Source organism: Crocodylus siamensis, chromosome 6, assembly GCF_052110815.1.
Source record: "Crocodylus siamensis isolate JL-2025a chromosome 6, ASM5211081v1, whole genome shotgun sequence".
NCBI classification, from domain to species: domain Eukaryota; kingdom Metazoa; phylum Chordata; order Crocodylia; family Crocodylidae; genus Crocodylus; species Crocodylus siamensis.
In genome coordinates this window covers 8,562,774-8,585,133 of record NC_143400.1, presented here as the reverse complement: position 1 = coordinate 8,585,133, position 22,360 = coordinate 8,562,774, and the positions used below count along the sequence as shown (strand labels likewise).

Here is a 22,360-nt window from a genome sequence, read left to right as displayed (position 1 = left end):
ACAGGTGCCTCCTGCTGGGGACAGGGGGCAGTGCTGGCAGGCCCCCCCCTCCACGTCCTTCCAGGCCTGATCACTGCACCCGCCTGGGGCCTTATCAGGATGCACAGATGACACGCTAGGGAGCCGAGCCATGGCAGGGACACGCCACCCACAGGCAAGGCAGGGCTGTGGCATGGGACACGCCAGCCCACAGTGACGTGAAGCCACACGCGTGGCAGGCTGCAGCGGCCCAGGAGCGTTCAGAGGACACGGACACAGACAGCGTGCGGGCCACGGGCATGTTTCCATCGCTTTATTTTGCAAAAATAGAAAAGTGCTGCCCGGGTGGGCAGGGGGCGGGGGGCTGTAAACATGCCGGGGTGCGGCCCCCCCGGCTGGGGGTGCTGGGCTGCCCTGGGGCTGCGGGTGGGCTCCTCGCAACAGGGGGACAGCGGGGGGGCTGGGGATGGGGGGCACTGCATCCCATGTAAACTCAAGGGAATAAATAACCTGTGCATAGCGTTGCAGCACACCCCGCCTTGCACCCTCCAGCTTGTAGTGTAGCAGGTTGGGACCCCCAGGCCCCCCCGGGGCAGGACCAAGCCAGAGGCTGGGCGAGGCAAGGCTCAGCAGGCCCTAGGATCTCCAGAGTGGGGGCATGTGCTGGGAGGGGGTCCCTGGGGAGTCCATGTTGGAGGAATCCACCTGTCTCCCCCCCCCAGTCCCCTTGGTCCCATGTCCCTCAGCACCCATGGGCTCAGGGCAGCCCCAGCCCCCGCTCCCCACCCCAGGCACCTCTCTGCAGCCCCCACACACACTCCCAGCCCCCCCCACTCACACTTTATACAGCAACAACCTCGGTAGCGGCTCCCTCCCAAACTTGGACCTCGGCCCCAAGGTCCGCGTCCCTCCCACCCCCGTTACACCCCCCCTCCGCAGCTCCGTGAGGCAGGGCGGGGGCTGGCGCCCCCCATGTCGTCCCCTGGCCCCATCCCTCTTCGTCTTCAACGAGTCGAATAAATAGAGCCCCGGACGCCTGGGTCCCATGCAGCTGGTCGGCTTCTCGGCGGGGATCCACTGGGGACGGGGCGCCTCAATGCCCCCCCCCAGGGACACAGGCCAGGGTCTGTCTCTGCTGGTGTGGGGGGGCAGCGAATGCAGGAGGAGGGGATCCCCCTGGTCCTTATCCGGGGCTCGGCCTTGCCCCCATTTTTGGCTTGAGGTTGCCCGGGACTTTGGCAATGAGAAGCTGGGCTGGAGCAGGGCGGGGGTCCAGGCTGCCCCCACCCCACTTAAGGCAAGGGCTATACCTCTGGGTGGGCCTCTGGGCCCAAGTCAGCGTCCAGTATCGTGCTGCGTGGCCCCCAGGGGCAGGGCAGGTCGGAGCGTCCGGCCCGGCGGGCAAGGGAGCCTGGCAGGGGCGCACCTGGGCGCTATGGGGCCTCCTCGGGGCTGTGGCCCCCGCCCGGGCTGTCAGCAGCGTGGGGGGGCTCAGCCGCCACGGGCGGCTGTGACACGTCGTCCTCGAACATCTCGGGGTTCTCCAGCATCTCCCGGATGAGGGGCGGCATCGGCCCTGGGATCTCCATCTTCAGCGTGATGGCCCGCTCCGCACCTGCCGGCACAGGGACCAGAGTTGGCGCAGGGGGCCACGCTGCGAGCATCCGCACGGTAGTGTCGCAGGGGTGGGGGTGGGGGGGCACAAGCAGAGAGCGCTTCTCTGCTGCGGCACCCAGGCTGCGAGCTTCCCCCCGAGCAATGCTATGCCCAGCCCCAGAGCTGTGAGCTGCAAGCTTCGCCCCCCACTGCCCTCCGGCAGTGCTGCACCCAGCCCCGGGGCGGTGAGCTTCCCCAGCAGTGCCATGCCTAGACCCAAGGCTGCGAGCTCCCTGAGCAGTGGCGCGCGCTACCTTTGGTGCTGATGCCGCGCAGGTCGGTGATCTTCATGAGCATGCGGGGGAACATGTAGGGTTTGTTGGGCCGGCGCCGGCGCGCGTAGATCTTCAGCGCTTCCAGCAGCGGCTCCTGCAGCTTGTCCACCTTCTCGGGCTCCTCCAGGTCCATGCGGTCTGCAGGGCACCAGCGGTCTGAGCCTTGCCGCCCCCCTGCCCCCAACACTCGCAGCACCCCCTGCCGGCACCGCTGGGGAATGGAGCAGCCGGGAACAACGCCCAGCGCCCACCTGGTGGGAGAGGCTGGGACTGGCACAGCCAGGGGCTCCCCCCGCCCCGAGCCCACAGCCCCTGGCACCTCCACAGATGAGGCAGATGGCGCTGAGCAGCCCAGTCTCAGTGTCGTCCATCTCAAGGGGCAGCAGCTGCCCGGCGAAGGCGAACACCAAGTCGGTGAGGGGCCCGAAGCCGGCGTTGTGCATCTGTGTGCGGTTCAGCGTCAGCCCGTCTGAGAAGGTCATGGTGTCCTGCTCCGGCGTGTAGCGCGTGCAGATCCGCAGCATCTGGGGGAGCGGGCAGGGGTCAGCCCTGCACAGCCCCCTCCTTGCCACAGTCCCCTCCCGGCTGCCCCCTGCCCCTCACCAGGATGTCCAGGCAGGCGGCTTTGAGCAGAGTGATCTGGTCGGCGATGCTGAGCGAGGTGAAGCCGGGCAGGCGCTTGGCAAACTCCACGATCTTGATGATGCACTTGGTGGCCAGCTCGCTGAACTTGTCCCACAGCCCCAGGTCCAGCTGCACCCGGTGGTCAGCGCTCGAGTTCTGTGTGAGGGGAAGGGGTTGAGGCCGAGCGGCGCCCCGAGAGACGCTGGGGGCTTCTGCACCCATTTCGCAGGCTGGGGAAGAGAACCTGGGTGTCCAAGGAACCCAGGCGTCCTGCTGCGAGCGCGCCAGGTGCCACCTGGCGCCCGGCTTGCAGCATTGCAGCTGTGTCTGGGGACCTCCCCCATCCCCCAGCTGGGCTGAGCACGGCCTCCGCTCGTGACAGCAGTGAGCAGCCCAACATGTGCAACTCACACTCGAGGAGAGGCTCTCACCGTGGTGTACTTGCCCAGCTGGCACAGCGAGGGGAAGGTCTCCTGGTGCGCCTTGCTGACCTTCTGGATCAGCTCCTCCAGCTCGGGCGTCAGCTCGTAGCTGTCCCCCACTGCTTCCTCCTTCACCTCCTTCTTCTTCTTGTTCCGGTCGTTCCTCACGGCTGGGGGGCAGAGCAGGCGAGGGGTGGGGGTCAGCACGCAGGGCAGCCATGTGGCCTGAACTGAGACTCCCGTTGAGGGTGGCGCCGTGCCTCAGTTTCCCCACCTCCCCTGGGCTCTGTGAAAGGCTGCCTACACGGCTGGGCTTCCCGGGGCCCTGGTCTCTGCATGGGCGGCCACCTTCTGCTTCCTAGGGACGCCCCCCAGCCGGGTCATACCAGGCCGGCCCTTCCCCGGAGCCCTCTCCCCCTGATGCAGCACTGAGGGGCAGGGAGGGAGGGTGGTTTGGTGGCAGCGTTAGCCACCGGGCACCACAGGGGCAGCCTGGTATCAGCTGTGCCAGAGAGGCCTCGATCTCCCTCCCCCTCCTCCGCCCCGGCTTGGAAACCACCGAGATTTCTGCTCTCAGCCGCAGGAAAACAGGAAGCCGAGGACAAGACGGCTGGATAGCGCCACACCCGGGGGGGCACAGCCCAGCCAGCCTCCCACCCCTCTCTGCCCCCCAGCCAGGGCGTAGACCCCACTGCTCCCCCCCTGCACCCAGGTGTGTCCCACAGGTGTGCACTGGGGGGGTCACAACTGGGCCTGATTGGCTGCACGGGCACCTGCCAGCTGGGAGCACGGCCCCAGACTGGCTGCCTGCCCGGAAAACCCCAGGGCGATTGGCGGCTGGTGCCAAGGGGCTGGAGGGGACAGGCTCCCAGCTGCCTCCTCCCTAGGGCTCTGCCCAGACCGGACACCTGGGTTCCCTTGGGGCAGGAGGGGGACCAACATGACCCCCCCTTTGCCCCCAGGTGCCTGGGGGAGCTGGGCTGGGAGGCAGCATCGCCCACAGCCTGTGCAAGACGGGAGCATGTGCCCCCCCAGACTCGACCCAGCACAGCAGCCCCCCCACACGTGCTGCTCCCCCGCGGCGCTCGCCGGGCTGCACTTCCTGCTAACCCGACTGCACCAGGCGGGAGCTGCCAACAGGATGCGCCAGCGGCAGGATATCCACTTATAGCCACCCCGGCACAGGGCCGCCGGGGGGGGAAGAATCCCCCTCCAGCACGGGGGCAGCTGGCACCCCCCACCCTGTTCAGCCCCGGGGCAGGGGCTGTGGATCTGGGAGACCCCCCCTACCCCATCCTCCATCCCATTGGGGAGGGGGCCAGGAGAGCTCTCCCCCAGCTCCAGCACCCCCTCCCCTGCTGCAGGGCCCATAGCGGGGCACCCCGAAACCCCCTCTAACACCCCCCCCACTTCCTGTCTGCTAGGCAACAGGTCTCCCTGCATCCCATAATCCCCCCTCCCCTTCCACTTAAAGTGACAGGCGCCCGGAAATCAATCTCAGCAGACACAGACACGGCTAATTAGGGGCTCTTAAGGAGACGGTGATGAATGGGGGGCCTGCCCTAACGGGCACGGGGACAAGCCCTCGCCAGGGGGAGTAAAAGCAACAGCACGGAGAGACGCTCCATCTTCCCGCCAGCCACTGACAGCCCTCGGAGAGCAACACGAGCCGGACCCCGTGTCCTGGCCCACTGGGATCAAGGTCCAGGTTCCCCATGGCTCTGGTGCCCCAGGGCTGGCCTGCCCACACATGCCCACGGCCACACATGTTGGCAGCGTGTGCCAGCATGTCCCAGTCGAGGCGCCACATTTAGCAAGCCCGAGACCAGCCCAGCAGCTGAGGCTGGGGCTGCAGCTCCGAACTGGGCCCAGGCAACAGCGTGACCCCGCAGCTGAGCCCTGCCCTGCCGGCCAAGCAGACCGCCGGTCCCGTCACCCGGGACATGGGACCCAGCCGCACCCCAGAATCAGCCACAGAGGGGCAGGAGCGTGGGGGGGGGCGCCCGTGAGCCCCCCCTGCCGGGCTCACCTTCCTTGGACATGCCGACCTCGAAGCACTTCTGCAGCCGGCAGTACTGGCACCGGTTCCGCGTCACCTTGTTGATCTGACAGTTCTTGTCCCGGTGACACGTGTACACCATGTTCTTCTGGATGCTGCGGCGGAAGAAGCCCTGTGGGGAGCATGGAAGTGAGCGGGGCCCAGCGCCCCAGGCAGGCACCAACCTCACCCCCACCCTGCAGCCCCAACTGATCGTGGGCTCCCTCCTGCCCTGGGCACTACAGGACCCAGGATCGTCCCCCCACTCCCCGGCCTGACTGCATAGACCCTGGGCACAAGGGCTGGTCCATGCCTGGGGTACATGGGGGGCCTGGCTGTGCCTGAGCTGGGTGTAGGGAGGGCATCAGGAGGGCCCAGGGACTCTCTGTGCGTGTCTCGACCCTGCCTACCCTCGTCTCCCCATCCTGGGTGGGGGCAGCTAGCAGGCCCCTGGCCCCTTGGAAGCACCGTGTACATGCATGCTTGTGTGTGCACATGCGTGCGCATGCACGTGTGCGCTCACCTTACAGCCCTCGCAGGAGCTGACGCCGTAGTGGTAGCCTGAAGACTTATCGTTGCAGACGAAGCAGGGCTTATAGACCCGGGGGGGCGGGGGCGGCGAGGGCGAGCTGGGCACCATCTCCTCCGAGCTCGTGCTCTGCGTCTCCACCGCTGCGGGAGGCACAGGGCTGAGCATCAGGACCTGGGGCCAGCCGGAGCCATCCCACACCCAGCCCCAGCCCAGCACTGCTGCCCTCTGCTGCCTGAGAGCGGAACTGCTCCACTGTGTGTCTTAGCCCCGGTACTGGCAGCCAGGGAAAGGGGATTCCCCTGTGCAACGTGGGAAGGGATCTGAGCTCAGGCCCTGCTGCTGTTTGGCTCCTATGTGGTCCCCAAGCTGCACCCCCAGCTGCAGGTGCCTCCCCAGGGAACTGCCCACCCTCCAAGAGGGAGGCTCGGGGTGAGCAGAGCAGGACCCAGATCAGGAGCCGCACTGGGAAACCCTCACCGAGTCATTTCCTACAGGGCGCTTCAGTTTCCCCCTGCCCACACGCTCCCGAGGGCAGGGCAGCTCTGTGGTGTCAAGCGGGTGACAGCCAAGAAACACGTGCCCTGGGGTGCAGAAAGAGGAGCCCACTCAGTTGGGAGCCACTTGACCCTCTGGGGTGCACGTAAGCGTGTGCACACGTGTGAGTCTGCTCTGGGCACCCATAGCTTGGCTGTGCAGGATGGGAGCCAGCAACACGGTGCCTCCTGCCACCGCACGTGTCACCAGAGCCTGGTCAGCACCTGGCATGGCCGCAGGCGGATTTGCAGATGCCTTTGGCACATCCTGATACGGGTGAAATCATCTTCCGGCTCAGGAGACTCCAGGACTGGGTCTCAAACCTGGGACAGGGGTGGTCCTGAATGGCACAGAGGTGACCCGTCCCCAGCCCTGAGCCCAGTGTCCTGCCTTGAGGAGCCTTCAGCAGAGCAAAGCAAGGCGCGTGCTGGCCCTGGCATCAATCTCTCCCTCCGTGACCAGGCTACAGGGAGCGGCACCTCCTGGTGACCACACCTGGCACGCCCCAGCCCCCCTAGCCCCCCAGGCGCAGACCCCCGCCCCTCTCCCCCGAGCTCCTTGCTGCTCCTGAGCCCCCCAGACCAGCGGCGGCAACCCTTGCATCTCCTCCCCGCCCAGCCAACACACCTGCATCCCAGCACAGGCACAGGCAGTGGGGGGGTGACACTCTGCAATCTGCGTGCCCCCAGGGAACTGCCGTGCATACGTGTGTGCACGCACAAGCAACACTCCACAATCCATGTGTCCCGGGGAAGTGTGTGTGGGTGTGTGTGGGTGTGTGCGTACACACTGCTCAGCCACCCCCTCCCCCCAGGGCTCCAGCCCCGGGGCAATTAGAAGCTCATGAATTTTAACCCTCTGCCGGTCTTTGAGATAAAACAATGGGATGGGAGAGGAGAGGACAGACAAGGCAGGGAGGTGCAGTGATTAGATCTCCCACCCTGGCTTTATTTACCTGCAGTCCACCCATCCCCACACCCCAGGGGCCGCCAAAAAAAAACTGCTGGGAGGACAAAGTGGGGGGTGGAGACGCAAGGCTGGATGTGCCTATTGCTTAGACTGTGTGTGTGTGGAGGCGCACAACTGTGATGGCACTTCTGAGAGCGTGTGTGTGTTGGGAGGTGTATGTGTGTGTGCAAATGCATGTGTGGATACACGTGTCACATGCACGATTGGACGTGTGTGGCCCTGTGTCGGTGGCTCAGGTCTGTCTGGGGTTCATGTCACCAAGCAGGGTGGCGCTGGGCTGTGTCTGGCTGGGAGCTGCCCTGGGGCTGAGATGCTCCCCCACCCCGCTGACCCCCACCAGACCCCGCTCAGCCCTTGCCTTCCCGAAGCATTTTACAACCTCCTTCCTTCCTGCCTGGAGCAGGCCTGGGTCGGGGGGGAGCATGTGGCACACACGGACACACAAAGCAATGCAGGCCCCTCCACTCAGCTCCCCCCAGCCAGCTGCCCCCCCACCGCCGGGCAATCCCCCCCATCCCCCTCCCACACACGCAGTGGCTGCAGCATCTTTAGCTGTGATAACCCCAACCCAGCAACAGGTGGGAGGAAATAAGCCCAGGCCCAGAACCAGCTGTGGGAGCCCCCTCGCCCCGAGCAGGCCATCACCCACCTCCCTCCCACCAGCCCCCAGCCCTCTGATGCCCTGCCAAGGTAGGGTAGGGGGCAGGGGTGCCAGCTCCCCCCGTGCAAGGCAAAACACAAGTCCCCAGCGCCGCTTGGGGCAGGCAACCAGGAAACCTGGGTTCCTCTCCCAGAGCTGGGGAAGCATGGCCCCACAAGCCGGATGCCCGGAGTCTCATGCCATGCTAGGGGTCGATGCCAGGACCCCTGGGCCACCCTCCAGCAAGCTTCCTAGTCGGTAAAACAGGGCCTGTGGGGACAGGGGCTCCCGGCTGGCAGCGTCAGGACTCCTGGGTTTCATGTCCAGCCGGGTGCTGCCTCTCCCTGTGGGGGCCAGCCCCGAGTGCCAGAGGGGAGCCTGTCTGCCCCTCCAGCACTGGGCTCCCCATGACCCCACCAACACGGGCATGCAGCGGGGCTGGGGGGCCAAGGGAGCAGCCTGCCTGGAGCCATCGCCTGATGTCCCTGCATCCACCAGCTCCCTGTTCCTGGAGGGAAAGCAAACAGTCCCCAGCAGCCCACCCCCCCAGCAACCTGGCTCCAGCCAGACAATGGCCCTTTGCATTTCTGTGGAGGCGCCTCTATCGCTCCATCAGCCCAGGAAGAGCAGCCCCAGGCCTGGCACAGCCGTGGAGCCGGGACAGCGTGCAGCTCCCCAAGTCCCACCTGTGACAGGGACTGCCCGAGGTCCGGGCAGCCTGGCACCAGAGCCCTGACCGGCTCTGCCAGGTGGTGGCTACCCTGCCGGGTCCACCCCGCCACCTCTGATGCGCAGGGGGGTACAAAGGGGCTCAGCTCAGGGAGACGGAAACCGAGGCCAGGGACTATGCCAAGGGCACAGAGCTGGGGACAGAGCCCGGGAGCCCCGTGCTAACCCCGCTCTGCCCAGATCTGGAGCTCAAGCCCAGAGGCCCTGCTATTACCAGTGAACCCCCTCTGCCCAGTGCTGGGGAGGGAACCCAGGAGTCCTAGGGGTGGGCGGGGGGCAGCTGAACCAGAAGTGAGCCGTCCTGGTCCTGAGCCCCGAGAGCCGGCTGAGCAGCCCAGCAGGGAAGAGGCAGAAGAGAAACTGAGGCACAACAGGAGGCAGGACTGTCCAGCAACAGAATCCAGGTGTCCCAAGTCCGGCCAGTCCGCCATGGCCACTGCCCAGGCCCCAGACCTCCCTCCCATGTCCCAGGACCCCCATGGCCCAGTCTCCCTGATTCCCCTGGTGCCCTCGTTTCCCAAACCCAGAGCTGAACGCAGTCTCCCCTCCCCACGCCCCCCCTCCTCCAGGGGAGGAAGGAGCCAGGCCCTTATCAGCTGGGGACCGCTGGCAAATTTACCTTGGGCTGCCCGGCTCTGGCTGCCGCTCTCAGGCCGGTCATTTCCTGGCAAGAATCACATTACAGCCCTAACCTAATCCCCCAAGAGCTTCTGGACAGGGCGGGGGGCGGCAGCGGAGCCCACCGCAGCAGCCCCTGGGCCTGGGCCTGGCCCGACGGGGCAGCGCATGGGCACGGACAGACAGAGAGACCCACAGATGGGCACACGGGTACTTAGACCAGCGGATGGGGACAGCGGGGCGGGAGGACAGATGAAGAAAATGGATGGGGATGGATGGAGGGACGGGTGGGGACGGATACATCACACAGTGTACGGGGATAGCTAGATACCGACGGTGCCTGGAGGTGGACGGGCAGAAGGGCACGTGCATGGATGGACAGGCGGATACGGTGGACAGGACTAGACAGACGGACGTACATGCAGGCAGACCTCCCCAGGGCTGGACAGACCCTCCCCGCTCTCACGGCTGGTCTCAGACCAGGCCAGGGTCCCCGGTGCCAGCGTCCGCGGCATGCCCGGGCCCCTCTGCCTCCAGCTCCTTTCACCGATGCCCACAAGAGCCGGGCACGCCAGTCCCATCCCCCCCTGCCCCAGATGCCACGTGGGCACCGCTGCCAGCCCGCTGCCATACTGCTGGCTCATTTCCTCCCAGCCTGGCAGGTGCCACCCCCGCCCGCCCTGCCGCAAAGCCAATCACAGCAGTACCGGGGGGTGTCACAGCAGGAGCCCTCCCAAGCCAATCAGAGGCTGCCCGCTGGGGGCGGGGGGGTGCCCGCTCACGGGCACCAGCAGGCGAGCATGGGCCAAGCTTGCACCTGCGGTCAGGAAGTGTGGGGGGCGGAGAGGGGGGCCTGTCTGACTCAAACAGCCCTGCACGAGGCCTGGCAGCTGGCAACGCACACTCAGGGCGTGCCCAGGGCTGCCCAAATCTCCATCCCCGCCGGTGCCCCCTGCCCTGCATGGCAGCACCGGATGCTCACTCCCCCCGGCTTCCTCGGCCACCAGATCCCCCTGGATGCTGAGGGCAGCAGAGCAGAGAGATGGAGCCGATGCCACCCCCCGCCGTGGGTTACAGGCGTGAGGCAGGCGGCACCAGGACCGCACCCAGCCCCAACCCCAACCCTTCTGCCGGGGCCTGACCGAGGGAAGCTTGGTTGTTGGTATTAGGGTACTTTTCTTTTTTTTTAAAGCCTAAATTGCTGAAATTGAGGAAATTCCTGCCCCTGCGAGGCTTCAAATGGCCCTTTATAACCAGCTATAAACTGCTTGCAGCTGGGCCGGCCCCATTTGTCTGCCGGGCTGAGCCGCATTCCTGAGCATCGGAGAAGGGGCGCCCCGCACGCTCCAACGCACACACGCCCATGGGCACACGTGCGGTCCCCCGCGCCCCACGCTGAGCCGGGCGCATCGCACCCTGCCAGCGTGCTCATGGCACCAAGATGCCTGGCTCATGAGAGATGCGTCACAACTGACCCCGCGGGGACACCACTATCGAGTGTCACACGCCAGAAGCACACAAACATCACGGCACAAACACCACGTGCTAGAGACGCGGTACATGGCAGCCAAGAGACTCTCGCCAGCAGACAGGCGCCGGCACGGGGATGTCACCAACAGCACGCGCCGGGAAGACCATTGCGCATCACGGGCCAGAGACGTGGCACACACCGGGGACCCATCACCTGCATCACACAAGAGGCAGGTCACCACCCGCCATCACCACAGGGACAGCGCACACCGCGAGACGCGTCACCACTGCACACCGGGTTGTGACACATGCAGCACAATCATGCGCTGGAGACACATCTCTAGTGTCGCCCACCCCTGCCGACCCTTGCACGAGAGGCTTGGCACTTGCATCACAGCCACACATGTGTGCGAGCTCTGTACAAACACGCCTCTCTGGAGCCCCCTCCCCTGCCAAGGAAGCGCATGGACATGCCACAACCAAAAACATCGCCAGCTGTCGTGCATGCACGGGAACACACGTGTGTGCGCACACTCTGGGGGACACACTCATGCTGTGCCCTCCACTGTACTCTCAGCTCCCATATAGCAGCTATGCCCGATGCTGGCCTGCCAGAGGCCCGTGGGGCTGGATCCTGTGCCCGAGGGACCTGGCTGTGCTGGGGTTGGGGTTCAGGCCCCTGCTGGAGCTGCCACCCTGGGCCCGGGGCCCCCCCGGCTCCTGCACAGTCTGCCCACATGCCCGCAGGCAGGGGCGGTTGGCAGGGCACGGCAAGCTGGGCTCCCCCCCCAACCCTTCCTGCAAGGGGGGCACCTGGGGTGGGGAAGGGGCAGAGGGTCCCCGGCTTGGGGCAGGGCTCCCACCCCAGTAGCTGGGAGAGCTGGAAGGGAGTCTCAAGTCCGTGACCCACCTGGGAGACCCCTGGGGTAGTGCAGGTGAGGCCCCCCTCGAAAAGCACAGGGGTCCCCGTTGCGGGGGGGGCACGGCCCGGCCGGGCTGGCGGGGGGTTACGTGCCACATCTCTGCGGCCGGGCTGGGCCGAAACCGAGGGGAGGGCGGGGGGGGGCAGGGGAAGGGGTGCCTGGGCGGCTGCAGGCGGGGTGGGCCCCCCCCCGGGCCACCCAAACCAGCCCCCCGGGGGTCCCGGCAGCCCCCGCCCGCCCCGCGCACCCGGGGAAACTGAGGCAGGCCGGGCACGGACACGCGCGGGGACCGCGGAGCCCCCCCCCCCGCCCCGCTCGCCCCACGTACAGCGCGGCCAGCCCCGCTCCAGCTCCCAGCACGGCCCGAGCCCGAGCCCGAGCCCGAGGCGCAGCGCGCACGACCCGCGGTTCGTGACATCGTAGAGCTGCCGCGGGGCCCGGGCCGGCGGCTCCACGCAGCCGTGCATCGCGCCCCCGCGCCGCGCCGCGACTGACTCCGCCGCCGCCGCCGCCGCCCGCGCCGGGGCGGGGCGGGGCGGGGCGGGGTGGGGCCTGGGCGGCGCGGCGCGGGGTAACCCTACACCGGGCACGGGCGCGCGCGCCCCCGCGTGTCACCCTGCCCCCGCGGGCACTCTCGCGTGCGCGCGCACGGGGTGCCCCTGCACGGCACACGCACGCGCACACCCCAGGTGTCACCCTGCACGCGCACACACAGGCACTCTCACACGCACACACGGGGTGCCCCTGCACGGCACACGCACGCGCACACCCCAGGTGTCACCCTGCACGCGCACACACAGGCACTCTCACACGCACACACGGGGTGCCCCTGCACGGCACACGCACGCGCACACCCCAGGTGTCACCCTGCACGCGCACACACAGGCACTCTCACACGCACACACGGGGTGCCCCTGCACGGCACACGCACGCGCACACCCCAGGTGTCACCCTGCACGCGCATACACAGGCACTCTCACACGCACACACGGGGTGCCCCTGCACCGGCACACGCACACACACACACCAGGTGTGACCTGCACGCGCATACACAGGCACTCTCACACGCGCACACACACACACACACAGGGTGACCCTGCACCGGCACACGCACACACACACACCAGGTGTGACCCTGCATGCGCATAACACAGGCACTCTCACATGCACACACACGGAGTGACCCTGCACCGGCACACGCATACACACACACCAAGTGTGACCCTGCACCCGCATACACAGGCACTCTCTCACACACACACAGTGACCCACCACCAGCACACACACACGCACACACACACACTGATCTAAGACCATCCCACGCGTGCGTACAGTGCATCACACATGGACACACATACATGGGTGGGATCACACACCATTGCACACATGGGTTGAAGACCATTGCACTTGTCCACACAGTGATCAGACACCATCACGCATGCACGCACACACATACACACAGCAGTCAAACACCCTCACACACACACACTGTTAAAGACCATCATTTCCACCCATACACACACACCCATACACAGTGATCAAACGCTATCCCACATACACACATACACACACAGTGATCAAACACTGTCTCAAACACATGCGCCTTGATCAAACACACACACACACACCAGCCCCAGTGCATGCACCCTCAGTGAGTAAACACCAACACACACAAAAACACACATGCACACACACCTCAGCCACACACACACTCACGCACAGATCAGATACCATCATAAACACACACGTTCTGGCCAAATGTGGTTATACACACAGTAGCCAAACACCATCACACGCGCACGCACACACGAGCACACACACACACACAGAGCCCAACCAAACAGGATGACAGGCACACAGGGTGGATAAAAGAGTAGTCACACAGACATCCACATACATACACTAGCTAATTGTGGTCACAGTGGCCAAACACACTTGCAGACACATCTGCACAGCCAATGTGCGTGCACCCACTCTCTCTCTCTCTCACACACACACACCAGGACTCCCAAGTAGCCACGCAAAGTTCCCCATTCTCACACATCATCTCTCCCCCACTCACCATCTCACACAAAGTCTCTTACAATCTTTCACACACAAGGTGTCAAACACACATACACGGTAGTGTCACTCACACGGAGCCCTCTGTGACACAGTGACATGCTCAGCTGCACACACAGTCTCTGCAGCCTCTCACACCCCCTTTCTCACTAGGTTACAGGCACATGGTTACACACTCAGCTATACTGTCCCGACACAGTTGCAGTCACAGTTAGTCTATCACTCACTCACATGCAATCACTCTCCCATGGCATCTCATAAGAAACATTATCTCTCTCTCACACACACACACACACACACACACACAGAGTTACACAACTGTTACATCACAGTCGTACACACATTTAGTAACACAGCATCTATATACACAGTTACACACACACGCACTGTCACACACATCATCACCATGGCCTTGTACACAATTACAGCATTACACAATCACACACACTCCATTAGAGTCCCTGGCATACACACTCAGTGACACCCATACATGCTGTCACACTGTTGCACAAATGCCATTACACAGGGCCTCCCATGCACACACACGAGGATGTGCACACTGATACAGCCGCACATGCTCAGCAGTGTAAGTCTCCTATATGCACTTGGTGTAAGTCTCCTATACACACTCCTCCTACACACCCCGCCCCACACCTCTGCCCTGTTTCGCACACACGTGTGCTTGTCCCACTCCCCCCACAGCCCCTAGCCAGGTGCCTTCAGCGGGCAGCAGGGACATGCCTGGCAAAGTCCTGATGCCCGCAGCAGCGAGGGCAGGGGCAGGTCCCTGCAGTGCCGCCCTGTCGGCCTAGCCCAGGAGCTGGGGGAGCCCCAGACCCTGTCGGTGCCCCCAGGCCCCTCCGGGCCGGGCAGCGGGACATTCCTGCGGCTGCAAAGCCTCCATTTCCTTTCAATCTCAGTTGCCTCTCAGTAAAAATTAGATCCGCCCCCCAAGGCTTGGCCCAACCCCCCCCTTTGGCCCAGCCAACCCCTCTCCCCCCCAGGCCTGGCCCCCCTCCCCACCAGGCACCAGCCCCCCTCCCCCTCCAGGCCTGGCCCCATCCCAAGCCTGGCTTGGACCCCCCCACACCTCCCAAACCTGGCCCAGCCCCTCTCCCCTCAGGCTTGGCCCCCCATACCGCTCCCAGGCCTGCCCCAGCCCATGTGCCCCCCACCTCCATCTTTGCCCACCCCAGCATTGGCTCAACCCCACCCCGCTCCTTCCTCCTACACCCCCCCCCACTACCTGTCCTGACCTGCCCCCTGCCTGCCCCTCTGCTTGGGAAACTGCCCCTCATCCTCCCCCCTCCCGGCTGCCCGGGCCAGCCCCTGTCCCGTCCCCTCCCTTTCCTTCCAGCGCGGAGGCCGAGCGAGCCAGGAGCGAGCACGAGCTCAGCGTGAACTCTGCGAGAACCCCCTTTGGGTACCGTAACCTTCCACTGACCCAGCTCCATGGCAGCCCTTCCTCTCCCCGCCTGCAGCGCGCAGCCCCCCAGCACCAGCGTGGGGCCCGCCACCGGGCCCCCGCGCCCGCGGACCCCAGCCGGGGCTCTTGGGGCCACACCGTGCCCCGTGGGCCCCTGCCCAGGCTAATCCCCCCTGCCCCCCGCCCGCAGGGGCCGACTCGGGGCCCGGCACAGGGCCGGGGTGTCTGGAGCCAGGCCGGCGGTCCAGGCTTGGCGCATGTAGCTGGAGGCCCCGGGTCCCTGGGGTGGGGGAGCTCAGGTCGCAGCCAGGATCTCGCCGGGGCTGCAGGGGCTCCGGGGGGTGGGAAAGGGGTTCCCCACTGCCCCCCGTGCTCCCCGGCCCTTGCTGACCCCCTCCTCGCGTTGCCTCCTGCCCAGCCGCTGGCAGGGTCGCCCATCTCCCCCGTCTCTTTGCAGGGCAGGGGCACTGGGGGCCCTGCCCCGGGCAAGAGGAGCCACGTGGCTCCCGCACACAGCCCCCGGGCAGGCGGCTCCAGCAATTTATAGTTGCCTGGAAAAAATAAACCGTCAGCGGGAGAGAGACGGACACGCCCTGCGTGCTGGCCACAGAGCCGGGAGCCGGGGCCAGAGCCCGGCGCCTGCTGCCAAGGGGGAGGGCGCGGGAATAGGGGCCCGGCAGTGGCGGGGGTGAGCAGGGGTCCCTGCCCTGCGGCCTGGGCATGGGAGCAGGAGCCCCCTGGACACAGCAGTGCCTCCCCCAAGCTGATGCCTTGCCCCGCACTGCCGACCCTGCACCCCACAAATCCCGCCCTGGTGTGCCAAGGCCTCGCTGCCCAGGCCTGGGGAGCAGGGGCAGGTACCAATGCCCGCTCCCCACGCGGGACATGCCACGTTGGGGCTGCGGTGCGCCAGGGCCTGAAAGGGTTTCTCTGCTCCTTCCCCGCCGCCTGCGATCCAAAAGGTCCCAATTAGCCTGACCCGCCTGCCGGGTAATTAAAACCAGAAGCTGCCGCGCACAAACCCAGGCTCTGTGGCAGGCGGAGCGCGGAGGGGCGGGCACCCGCTCTCCTCCGGCTCACACAGGCGCTATTAAGGCTTGCAGACATTCCCTCACTGCCCCGGCACAGCACGGCACACGCCCTCCCGGGCTCCCGGAGGAGGTCCCAGTTCGGGGAGTGGGGGGGTCCGGTGGCAGGGAGGGCCGGGGGGCTGCTCATGTCCTCCCTCCGTGCTGGACGCAGCCCCCCGTCCCTGCCCTTGGGGTTGAGGCCGTGATGGGGACGAAGCCGAGGCCTTGCAAGGACTCGTTGATTGAGCGTGGCCCCCTGCCCCTGTCACTCAGAGAGGGGGGGTCCCACTCCTGCACCTCATGTGCGGCTGTCACCCGGCACCATTTCCATGCCGGCAGGCCCCCGCGCAATGGCACCAGGGAGCTTCCCAGGCCCGTGTGATCGCACGCGTGCTGGTGCCTGGAGTGTGCACGTGTCCGTGGGGCAGCGCACATGGATGTCCTGTGTTAGTGTGATGCGTGTACACCTGGGCTTGTGCCTCCTTGCTGTAAGGCCTGGGATGGGCCCCCACCACAGCCCGCGCAGCCCGGCCCCTATGGCTCCCCCCAGCAGCTATGCTCTGCTGGACCCCTCCGGGGTGCTGGGGTCCCCGGGACCCCACCAGTGCTCACCGGGTCCCTCCAGGAGCCTCCCAGGCTAGGCAGCATGGAGCATGGCGGCCCTCAGAGATGGAGGGGGCCTGGCCGGGGGCAAGGGAGGGATCTGCAGAGTCGTCCCCCCCCCAGCTGCAAAGGACTCAACGCCCCCCCCTTCCCGCCTGTGGCAATTAAAACGATTAGCCTTCTAATGTTTCACGAGAACCAGATGTCCCCGCGCCGGGCGGCAGGGGGGCAGGGCGCACGGCAGGCTCCCCCGGCCCCCCCCCACCCCCCACACAGCCGGCCCTGCCCCTGGCGCCCAGGGCAAGGGACTGGGCATGCCGAGCTACCCCGCCAGGGCTGGACCGCCGCCAGCGCCCCCAGAGACGCCCCTTGGTGCCTGCCCCGCACAGGGGGGATGGAGACACCCTCTAGGCCTGGGGGGTGACAGCCTGGGCCCCATGCTGTGATGGGGGGGGGTTTCACCTCTCTCCTGAGCCCCTGCTGCCTCTCTGCTGTGGGGAGCAGGGCTGGCCAAGGGGCGCCGGGAGGAGGCCGCGGGGCACGGGGAGCTCGCAGGCTGCGGCCCCCAGGGCTTCCTGCCTGAATAAAACCCCGTTTGTTTGGCACCGAGACGCTCGCACTGATTTTTTTTTTCACTCCTGGAGGCCTCCCTGCTTCCCCCATCCATCCCCCCCCCCCGCTCTCCCCCCCCAGGCCGGAAACCAATCCCTCCTCTTGCTGGCTCCTGACTCCCATGTGCCCACTTGCACACGTGCCGCCGGCCGGGAGGGCCCTGCCAGGGCTCGGGGGGAGCTCGTAGCCCCCTGACACCCACACAGCACCCCCCCGGCCCAAGGGGGCATGACGCCCTGTTGCCCCCATCCCCCTCCCATGGGACCCCTGCCCTCCGCAGCGCCTCCTGCTGGCCCTGACTGGGCCGGGCTTGGCCCTGCGCTCCCTACCCCGTCCGCATTTCTGAGAAGAGCCTTGAGCAACTCTGTGACTGAAATGACGCAGGCCGGGGGGGGGCGGGGGGGGGGCAGGCTGGTCCCCTGGGCATGGCACGCCCTGCTGGGGAAGGCGCGTCACCCCCCGCCACCCCCCGGGGCTGCGTGGAGGCTGTGCTTCCAGGAAGCGGGGCTGGGTGCACGGCGCAGCACCACCCCATGCGGAGGGCAGGCTGGCATGGCTGCTTTCTGCTGCGGCACGCTGACGACTTCCTGCACTGGCCGCATGGCCCTGAGCCAGCCCCAGCCTGGGGCACGCCCTGCGGCTGCCGGCTACAGCTGCCAGGCACTCGCTCTGAGCAGAGGGACATGGGCGCGCTGGCAGTAGACGGGTCAGGGCCCTGCCCTGCCCTGCCGGCCCGGTCTCTGAGCCCCAGGGCGGACAGACACACCGTGTTCACACCTGTTCACCCAGCACAGGTGTTGGTGTCTGGCTTTCACACGCCTGGATGCAAGCCTGCTCTGCTTTCCTCGCGTGTGCACACGCGGGCACCGCCGCAATCACACGGATGCGCGCGATCGGGGCCACGCTCGTTCACAGCTGCAGTCGCCATCGCACGTGTCCATCATCACAGTCACACGGATTCTCACACAAGCGTCGCATGACTGATGCCGCTCAGCCAGCCGCAGTCCTCAGCCGCGGTCACCACTGGCCACCATGATGTTCACGCCATTCAAAAGTGGCTTTCCTCCCACACCCCCATCCCCACCTTCGCATGGCTGTGGCCACACTCCCTGCTCACCCCAGCCAGACCTGCTCACCCACTGACAATCACGGAGCTCCGCCCCACCCCACGCTCACAATCGCAGCCACGCACTCAGCGCTCTTGTGTCACGCCTTGACTCATCTCCGCACGCCCATGGCACCACTGGCACAGAGATCCCTGGTGGATTTCCACAGCGAGAGGTGCGGGCGACCCCCTTTGAACTCAGGGCAAAGACAGGTCCTGGCCAGCCCGGAGCTGGGGCAAGAACTGAGCGGGGTGGGGGGGGAGCATCTAGGGCGATCCTTAGCTCCCTGCAGGCCTGTCGGGGCACTGCTGCGGAGGAAGCTCGCAGCACTGGCTTCCTGGTTGAGCAGGGCTGTCAGCGCCTGTCCTGGGCTGCTCACACGAGGAGGAGTGGGGGGGGACGGGCTCTCCCAGGATGAGATAAGGGCTGGGGAGTCCCTGCCAGCACCCGGCCCTGCTCCAGCTCCCGGCCAGGCCATGGGGGTGGGGAGACGGTGCTGGCTCTGGCCCCACTGGGTGGGTGGCTCACGGCCTAGGCACTGGGGCACGAGGGAGGGGCACAGCAGTTAGAGCAGCAGGCTAGGCGCCAGGATGCTTGGGTTCCCTTAGTCACTGCCGTCCCTTTGAGCCTTGGTTGGTTTTCCCTCTCCCGGCTCAATCCACTCCCCTGGGCCCTGGCAGGAGAAACCAGGAGTCCCCCACTGCCCTGGCCACTTGCTCAGGACCCACCCAGGGGGCCCAGTCCACAGGGTGGGCATGGCCCTTGCCCCAAGGCCTGCTTCGCCAGCCCGCCCGCCCGCCCAGCATGCCCAGTCACCGCTGGGGCCGGGGGGTGGGAGGAACTGGTTTGTGATGGCCAGAAACACCAGGGAAAGTTCAAGGGGAGGAAAATGGGGGTAAGGAAAGGAGGGGGCGGTGGGGGCGCCGCGGCTGGCTGGCGAGGGGCTGCACAGAGCCCCTTTCACGGCCGCCCCGGGCCGGCCCCGCTCCCGCGTCTCATCTGGAGCCAGATGAAATAATTCTTTCCAGCGGCGCTGCCAGCGCCCGTCACTCAGGCCGCGGCTCCAGCCCTCGTCCTCCGCTCTCCAGCCTGAGCTGGGCCTGGCTCCCTCGCCTCCCGGGGGGCTCCCTGCCGGGCCCAGCCGGGACCCCGTCTTTCCCCTTCTCTCAGCAAGCTCCAAGGTCACCGGGTCAGCCCCAGGCGCGGCCCCCTCCCTACAGACTCAGCCCCGCAACCCCCAGAGCCTCCCCCCCGGCGCCAGAGCAGGCCCAGGGCACTTGGACCCGCACTAAACACCATGGGGTGCCCTGCTGGGACCCAACACCCCCACAGACACCAGCCGTCTGCTGGTACCCTGGGATGGGGGCATGAGTTAGTGTACACACACACACGTACAGGGTTGTCCACCCACACACACGCGCGCACACACACACACACACAGAGGTTTGCAATACACACGTGTACACACCCAGATTTCATGTGTACACGTACACAGGTTTGCAATGCACACACGGTGCACGCACAGCCATGCAGGTTTGCAATGCGCACACACACTTCCACGTGCACATGCTCACACACAGGTTTGCAATGCATACACATGCACGCACACATATAGGTTTGCACACACACCTGTGGAGGTTTGCACAGGTTTGCAATGCACACACGCAGATAGGCATGCATGCAGGCTCAAATGCACGTACGTGCGTGCCACTAGGGGTTTGCACACACACATACACATAAAAGGCTGCATGCGTTCACACACAGGTATGCATGTGCATGCACACGCACACACATAGGTTTGCATGCCCCTGGGCTCATCTGACACATGGCCAAGGTGTCCTGGGGAATACAGGTCATGGCGGCAGCATCCGCGGCAAAGAAGGGGGCCAGGAATGGTGGGGGCTGTGGGTCGGGGCTGAAGGGCACCAGCAGAGCTACATGAAGAGCCCCTTGCTCTGCCAGACCCACCCCCGGGCTAGGAGCCCTGCAAAGGGCAGGGCTGGTGCCCAACGGGTTAATCCTCCGCCCACAAGCAGGGCAGCCACATGCCACGGGAGTGACTGACTGACAGCCCAGCGGCGTGGGGACGCAGCTCCGGCATGTCGGGATCTGCCCGCCGGGGTGCAGGCTGGGCTCCACGGGGCAAGCCGTGCTCAGCCCCCGAGCCCTGGCAGCCAGCCACGGCCCCGCCACAATGCACTGGGGCAGGGCGCGGGGGTGGCAGCCATCTTGGGAGCCAGGCCTGGGATTGGGGGGGGCCGGCGCTGCTCACACACCCCCGCACACGGGACCTGGCACGGCCGGTGCAGCATCAGGGCCCTGAGATCCAGGGAGGAGGCAGGTTGGCTGCCCCCCTGCACCGTCCCCCCCAGCCTGAGCGCCCAGGGCACTGTGGGAAAGCAGGGACCATGCCCCCGGGGGGTGGTCTGAGAGTCCACGGCATTGTGGGAAGGGTGGACCATGCCCCCGGGGGGTGGTCTGAGAGTCCACGGCATTGTGGGAAGGGTGGACCATGCCCCCGGGGGGTGGTCTGAGAGCCCACGGCATTGTGGGAAGGGTGGACCATGCCCCCGGGGGGTGGTCTGAGAGCCCACGGCATTGTGGGAAGGGTGGACCATGCCCCCGGGGGGTGGTCTGAGAGCCTACAGCATTGTGGGAAGGGTGGACCATGTCCCCGGGGTGCCGCCACTCGGGTGTCATCACTGAGGCATCACTATGGCAACCCAGCACCAGCCCCGCCTCCATGCCACACCCCGCCACGGCCTCACGCCAACCTCGCCGTGCCCCGACGCTGACCTGCCGTGACCCCCTGCCTGTTCCCCGCCACATCCTTGTGCCACGCATGCCCACGTGTGCCATCCCTGGCACCACGGCACGATGCCACGCCCCAGCTGAGGCCCGGGGTACTCACACAGCGATGCCATCTCCTTGGGCAGGTCCGGGGGGAAGCCGCGGAAGTAGCTGCTGCTCGTCAGCATCTCGAAGGGGGGGGACCCCCGGAGGCTGCTGGGGAAGGCGAAGGGGTAGACGGCGGGCGGGAAGCCATTCATGTGTCCCAGGGGAGTGCCACCGGGGCACATCCGCTCCTTGTTGGCTGCCATGTCTGGAGGGTGCGGGGGGAGGAAGCCTGGCGTCCGCGGTCAGCAGGTAAAACCCGGTCCTAAGGTGGCTTCAGCCGTGGTGGGGAGTAAAGGCCCCTGGGGGCGAGTGTCCCATGGCCCCCAGACAGGGCCCGAGCGCACCGGGGCTGGGCACCACGTCCTCCGGGAGGTGCCCCCAGTGGGAGACTCGGCGCCGGCTTCGTGTCGGCTGGGGAAGAAGAGGAGCAAGGTGAGGAGGCGGCAGGGAAAAGCCGCCCGTGTCGGTGCAGCTCCTCCCTGCCCGGCTGCCGGAGCGTGGGCGCCGCCCAGCCCCGGGGCATCAGCCCTGCTGTGCCCACTTGCAGCACTGCCCAGGCACCCCGGTTAGTGCCACAGACTCCCACCCCCGCCTTCCTGCTCCCAGGGGAGCCGGACATGCGCGTGCGGGAGCTCCCGCTGCTGGGCAGTGCTGCCTGGGATGCACGCGCACATACATGCATGCAGTGCACACACAGACAGACAAACATGCCTGCACATGTATGGGCACACACGCACTGGCCCCGCTACATCACACACAGGGAGGGCAACCCCAGGGCGTGGGCATCATGAGCATGGGCTGGCCCAAGAGCTCCTCCGTCACCTTGGGGAAGCCAAGACACCTCCCAGTGCATCATGGGAGACCAGAGCGGGCATGGGCTGGCCAAAAGCCCCCCAGGCAGCATGAGAAACTGCAATGCATCATGGGACACCACAGCCAGCCCTCTGTCCCCCACACTCCCTCTCTGCCCCTGGGCTCCAGGGCCCCATTCCCGGTTTCCCCAGGCATTTTGCAGGAGGGGAAACTGAGGCACGGAGCAGGGCAGGGGCTAATTGCCCAGCAGGGCTGTGGATCAAACTCAGGAGCCTTGGCCCACGGCCACGCTGGATCCTCTCTCACCCCCCGAGCTGAGCCCGGGGCTTCTTCAGCCACAAGCAGGATGCAAAAGCAGGGAT

The 22,360-nt window shown here is 66.2% G+C and overlaps 1 protein-coding gene across 3 annotated transcripts in view; it reads right to left on the bottom strand.

Annotated features, from left to right (window-relative positions):
- Positions 1-277: 277 nt before the first annotated feature.
- The window catches only part of RARG (retinoic acid receptor gamma), a 32,815-nt gene continuing 10,732 nt past the window's right edge, over positions 278-22,360 (bottom strand). Inside the window, exons 2-9 of one of the 3 annotated variants that reach the window (XM_090050660.1) lie at positions 21,199-21,596; positions 5,518-5,666; positions 4,986-5,127; positions 2,966-3,126; positions 2,514-2,690; positions 2,230-2,434; positions 1,890-2,048; positions 278-1,594 (exon numbers count right to left, since the gene is read on the bottom strand). In XM_090050660.1, coding sequence (XP_089906786.1) covers positions 1,413-1,594; positions 1,890-2,048; positions 2,230-2,434; positions 2,514-2,690; positions 2,966-3,126; positions 4,986-5,127; positions 5,518-5,666; positions 21,199-21,388 — 1,365 coding nt within the window. In that variant the 5' untranslated portion in view covers positions 21,389-21,596 and the 3' untranslated portion in view covers positions 278-1,412. Of the gene's footprint in view, positions 1,595-1,889; positions 2,049-2,229; positions 2,435-2,513; positions 2,691-2,965; positions 3,127-4,985; positions 5,128-5,517; positions 5,667-11,737; positions 11,930-21,198; positions 21,597-22,360 lie in introns of those variants that run through there. The other 2 variants (XM_090050661.1, XM_090050663.1) reach the window with 2 other exon arrangements.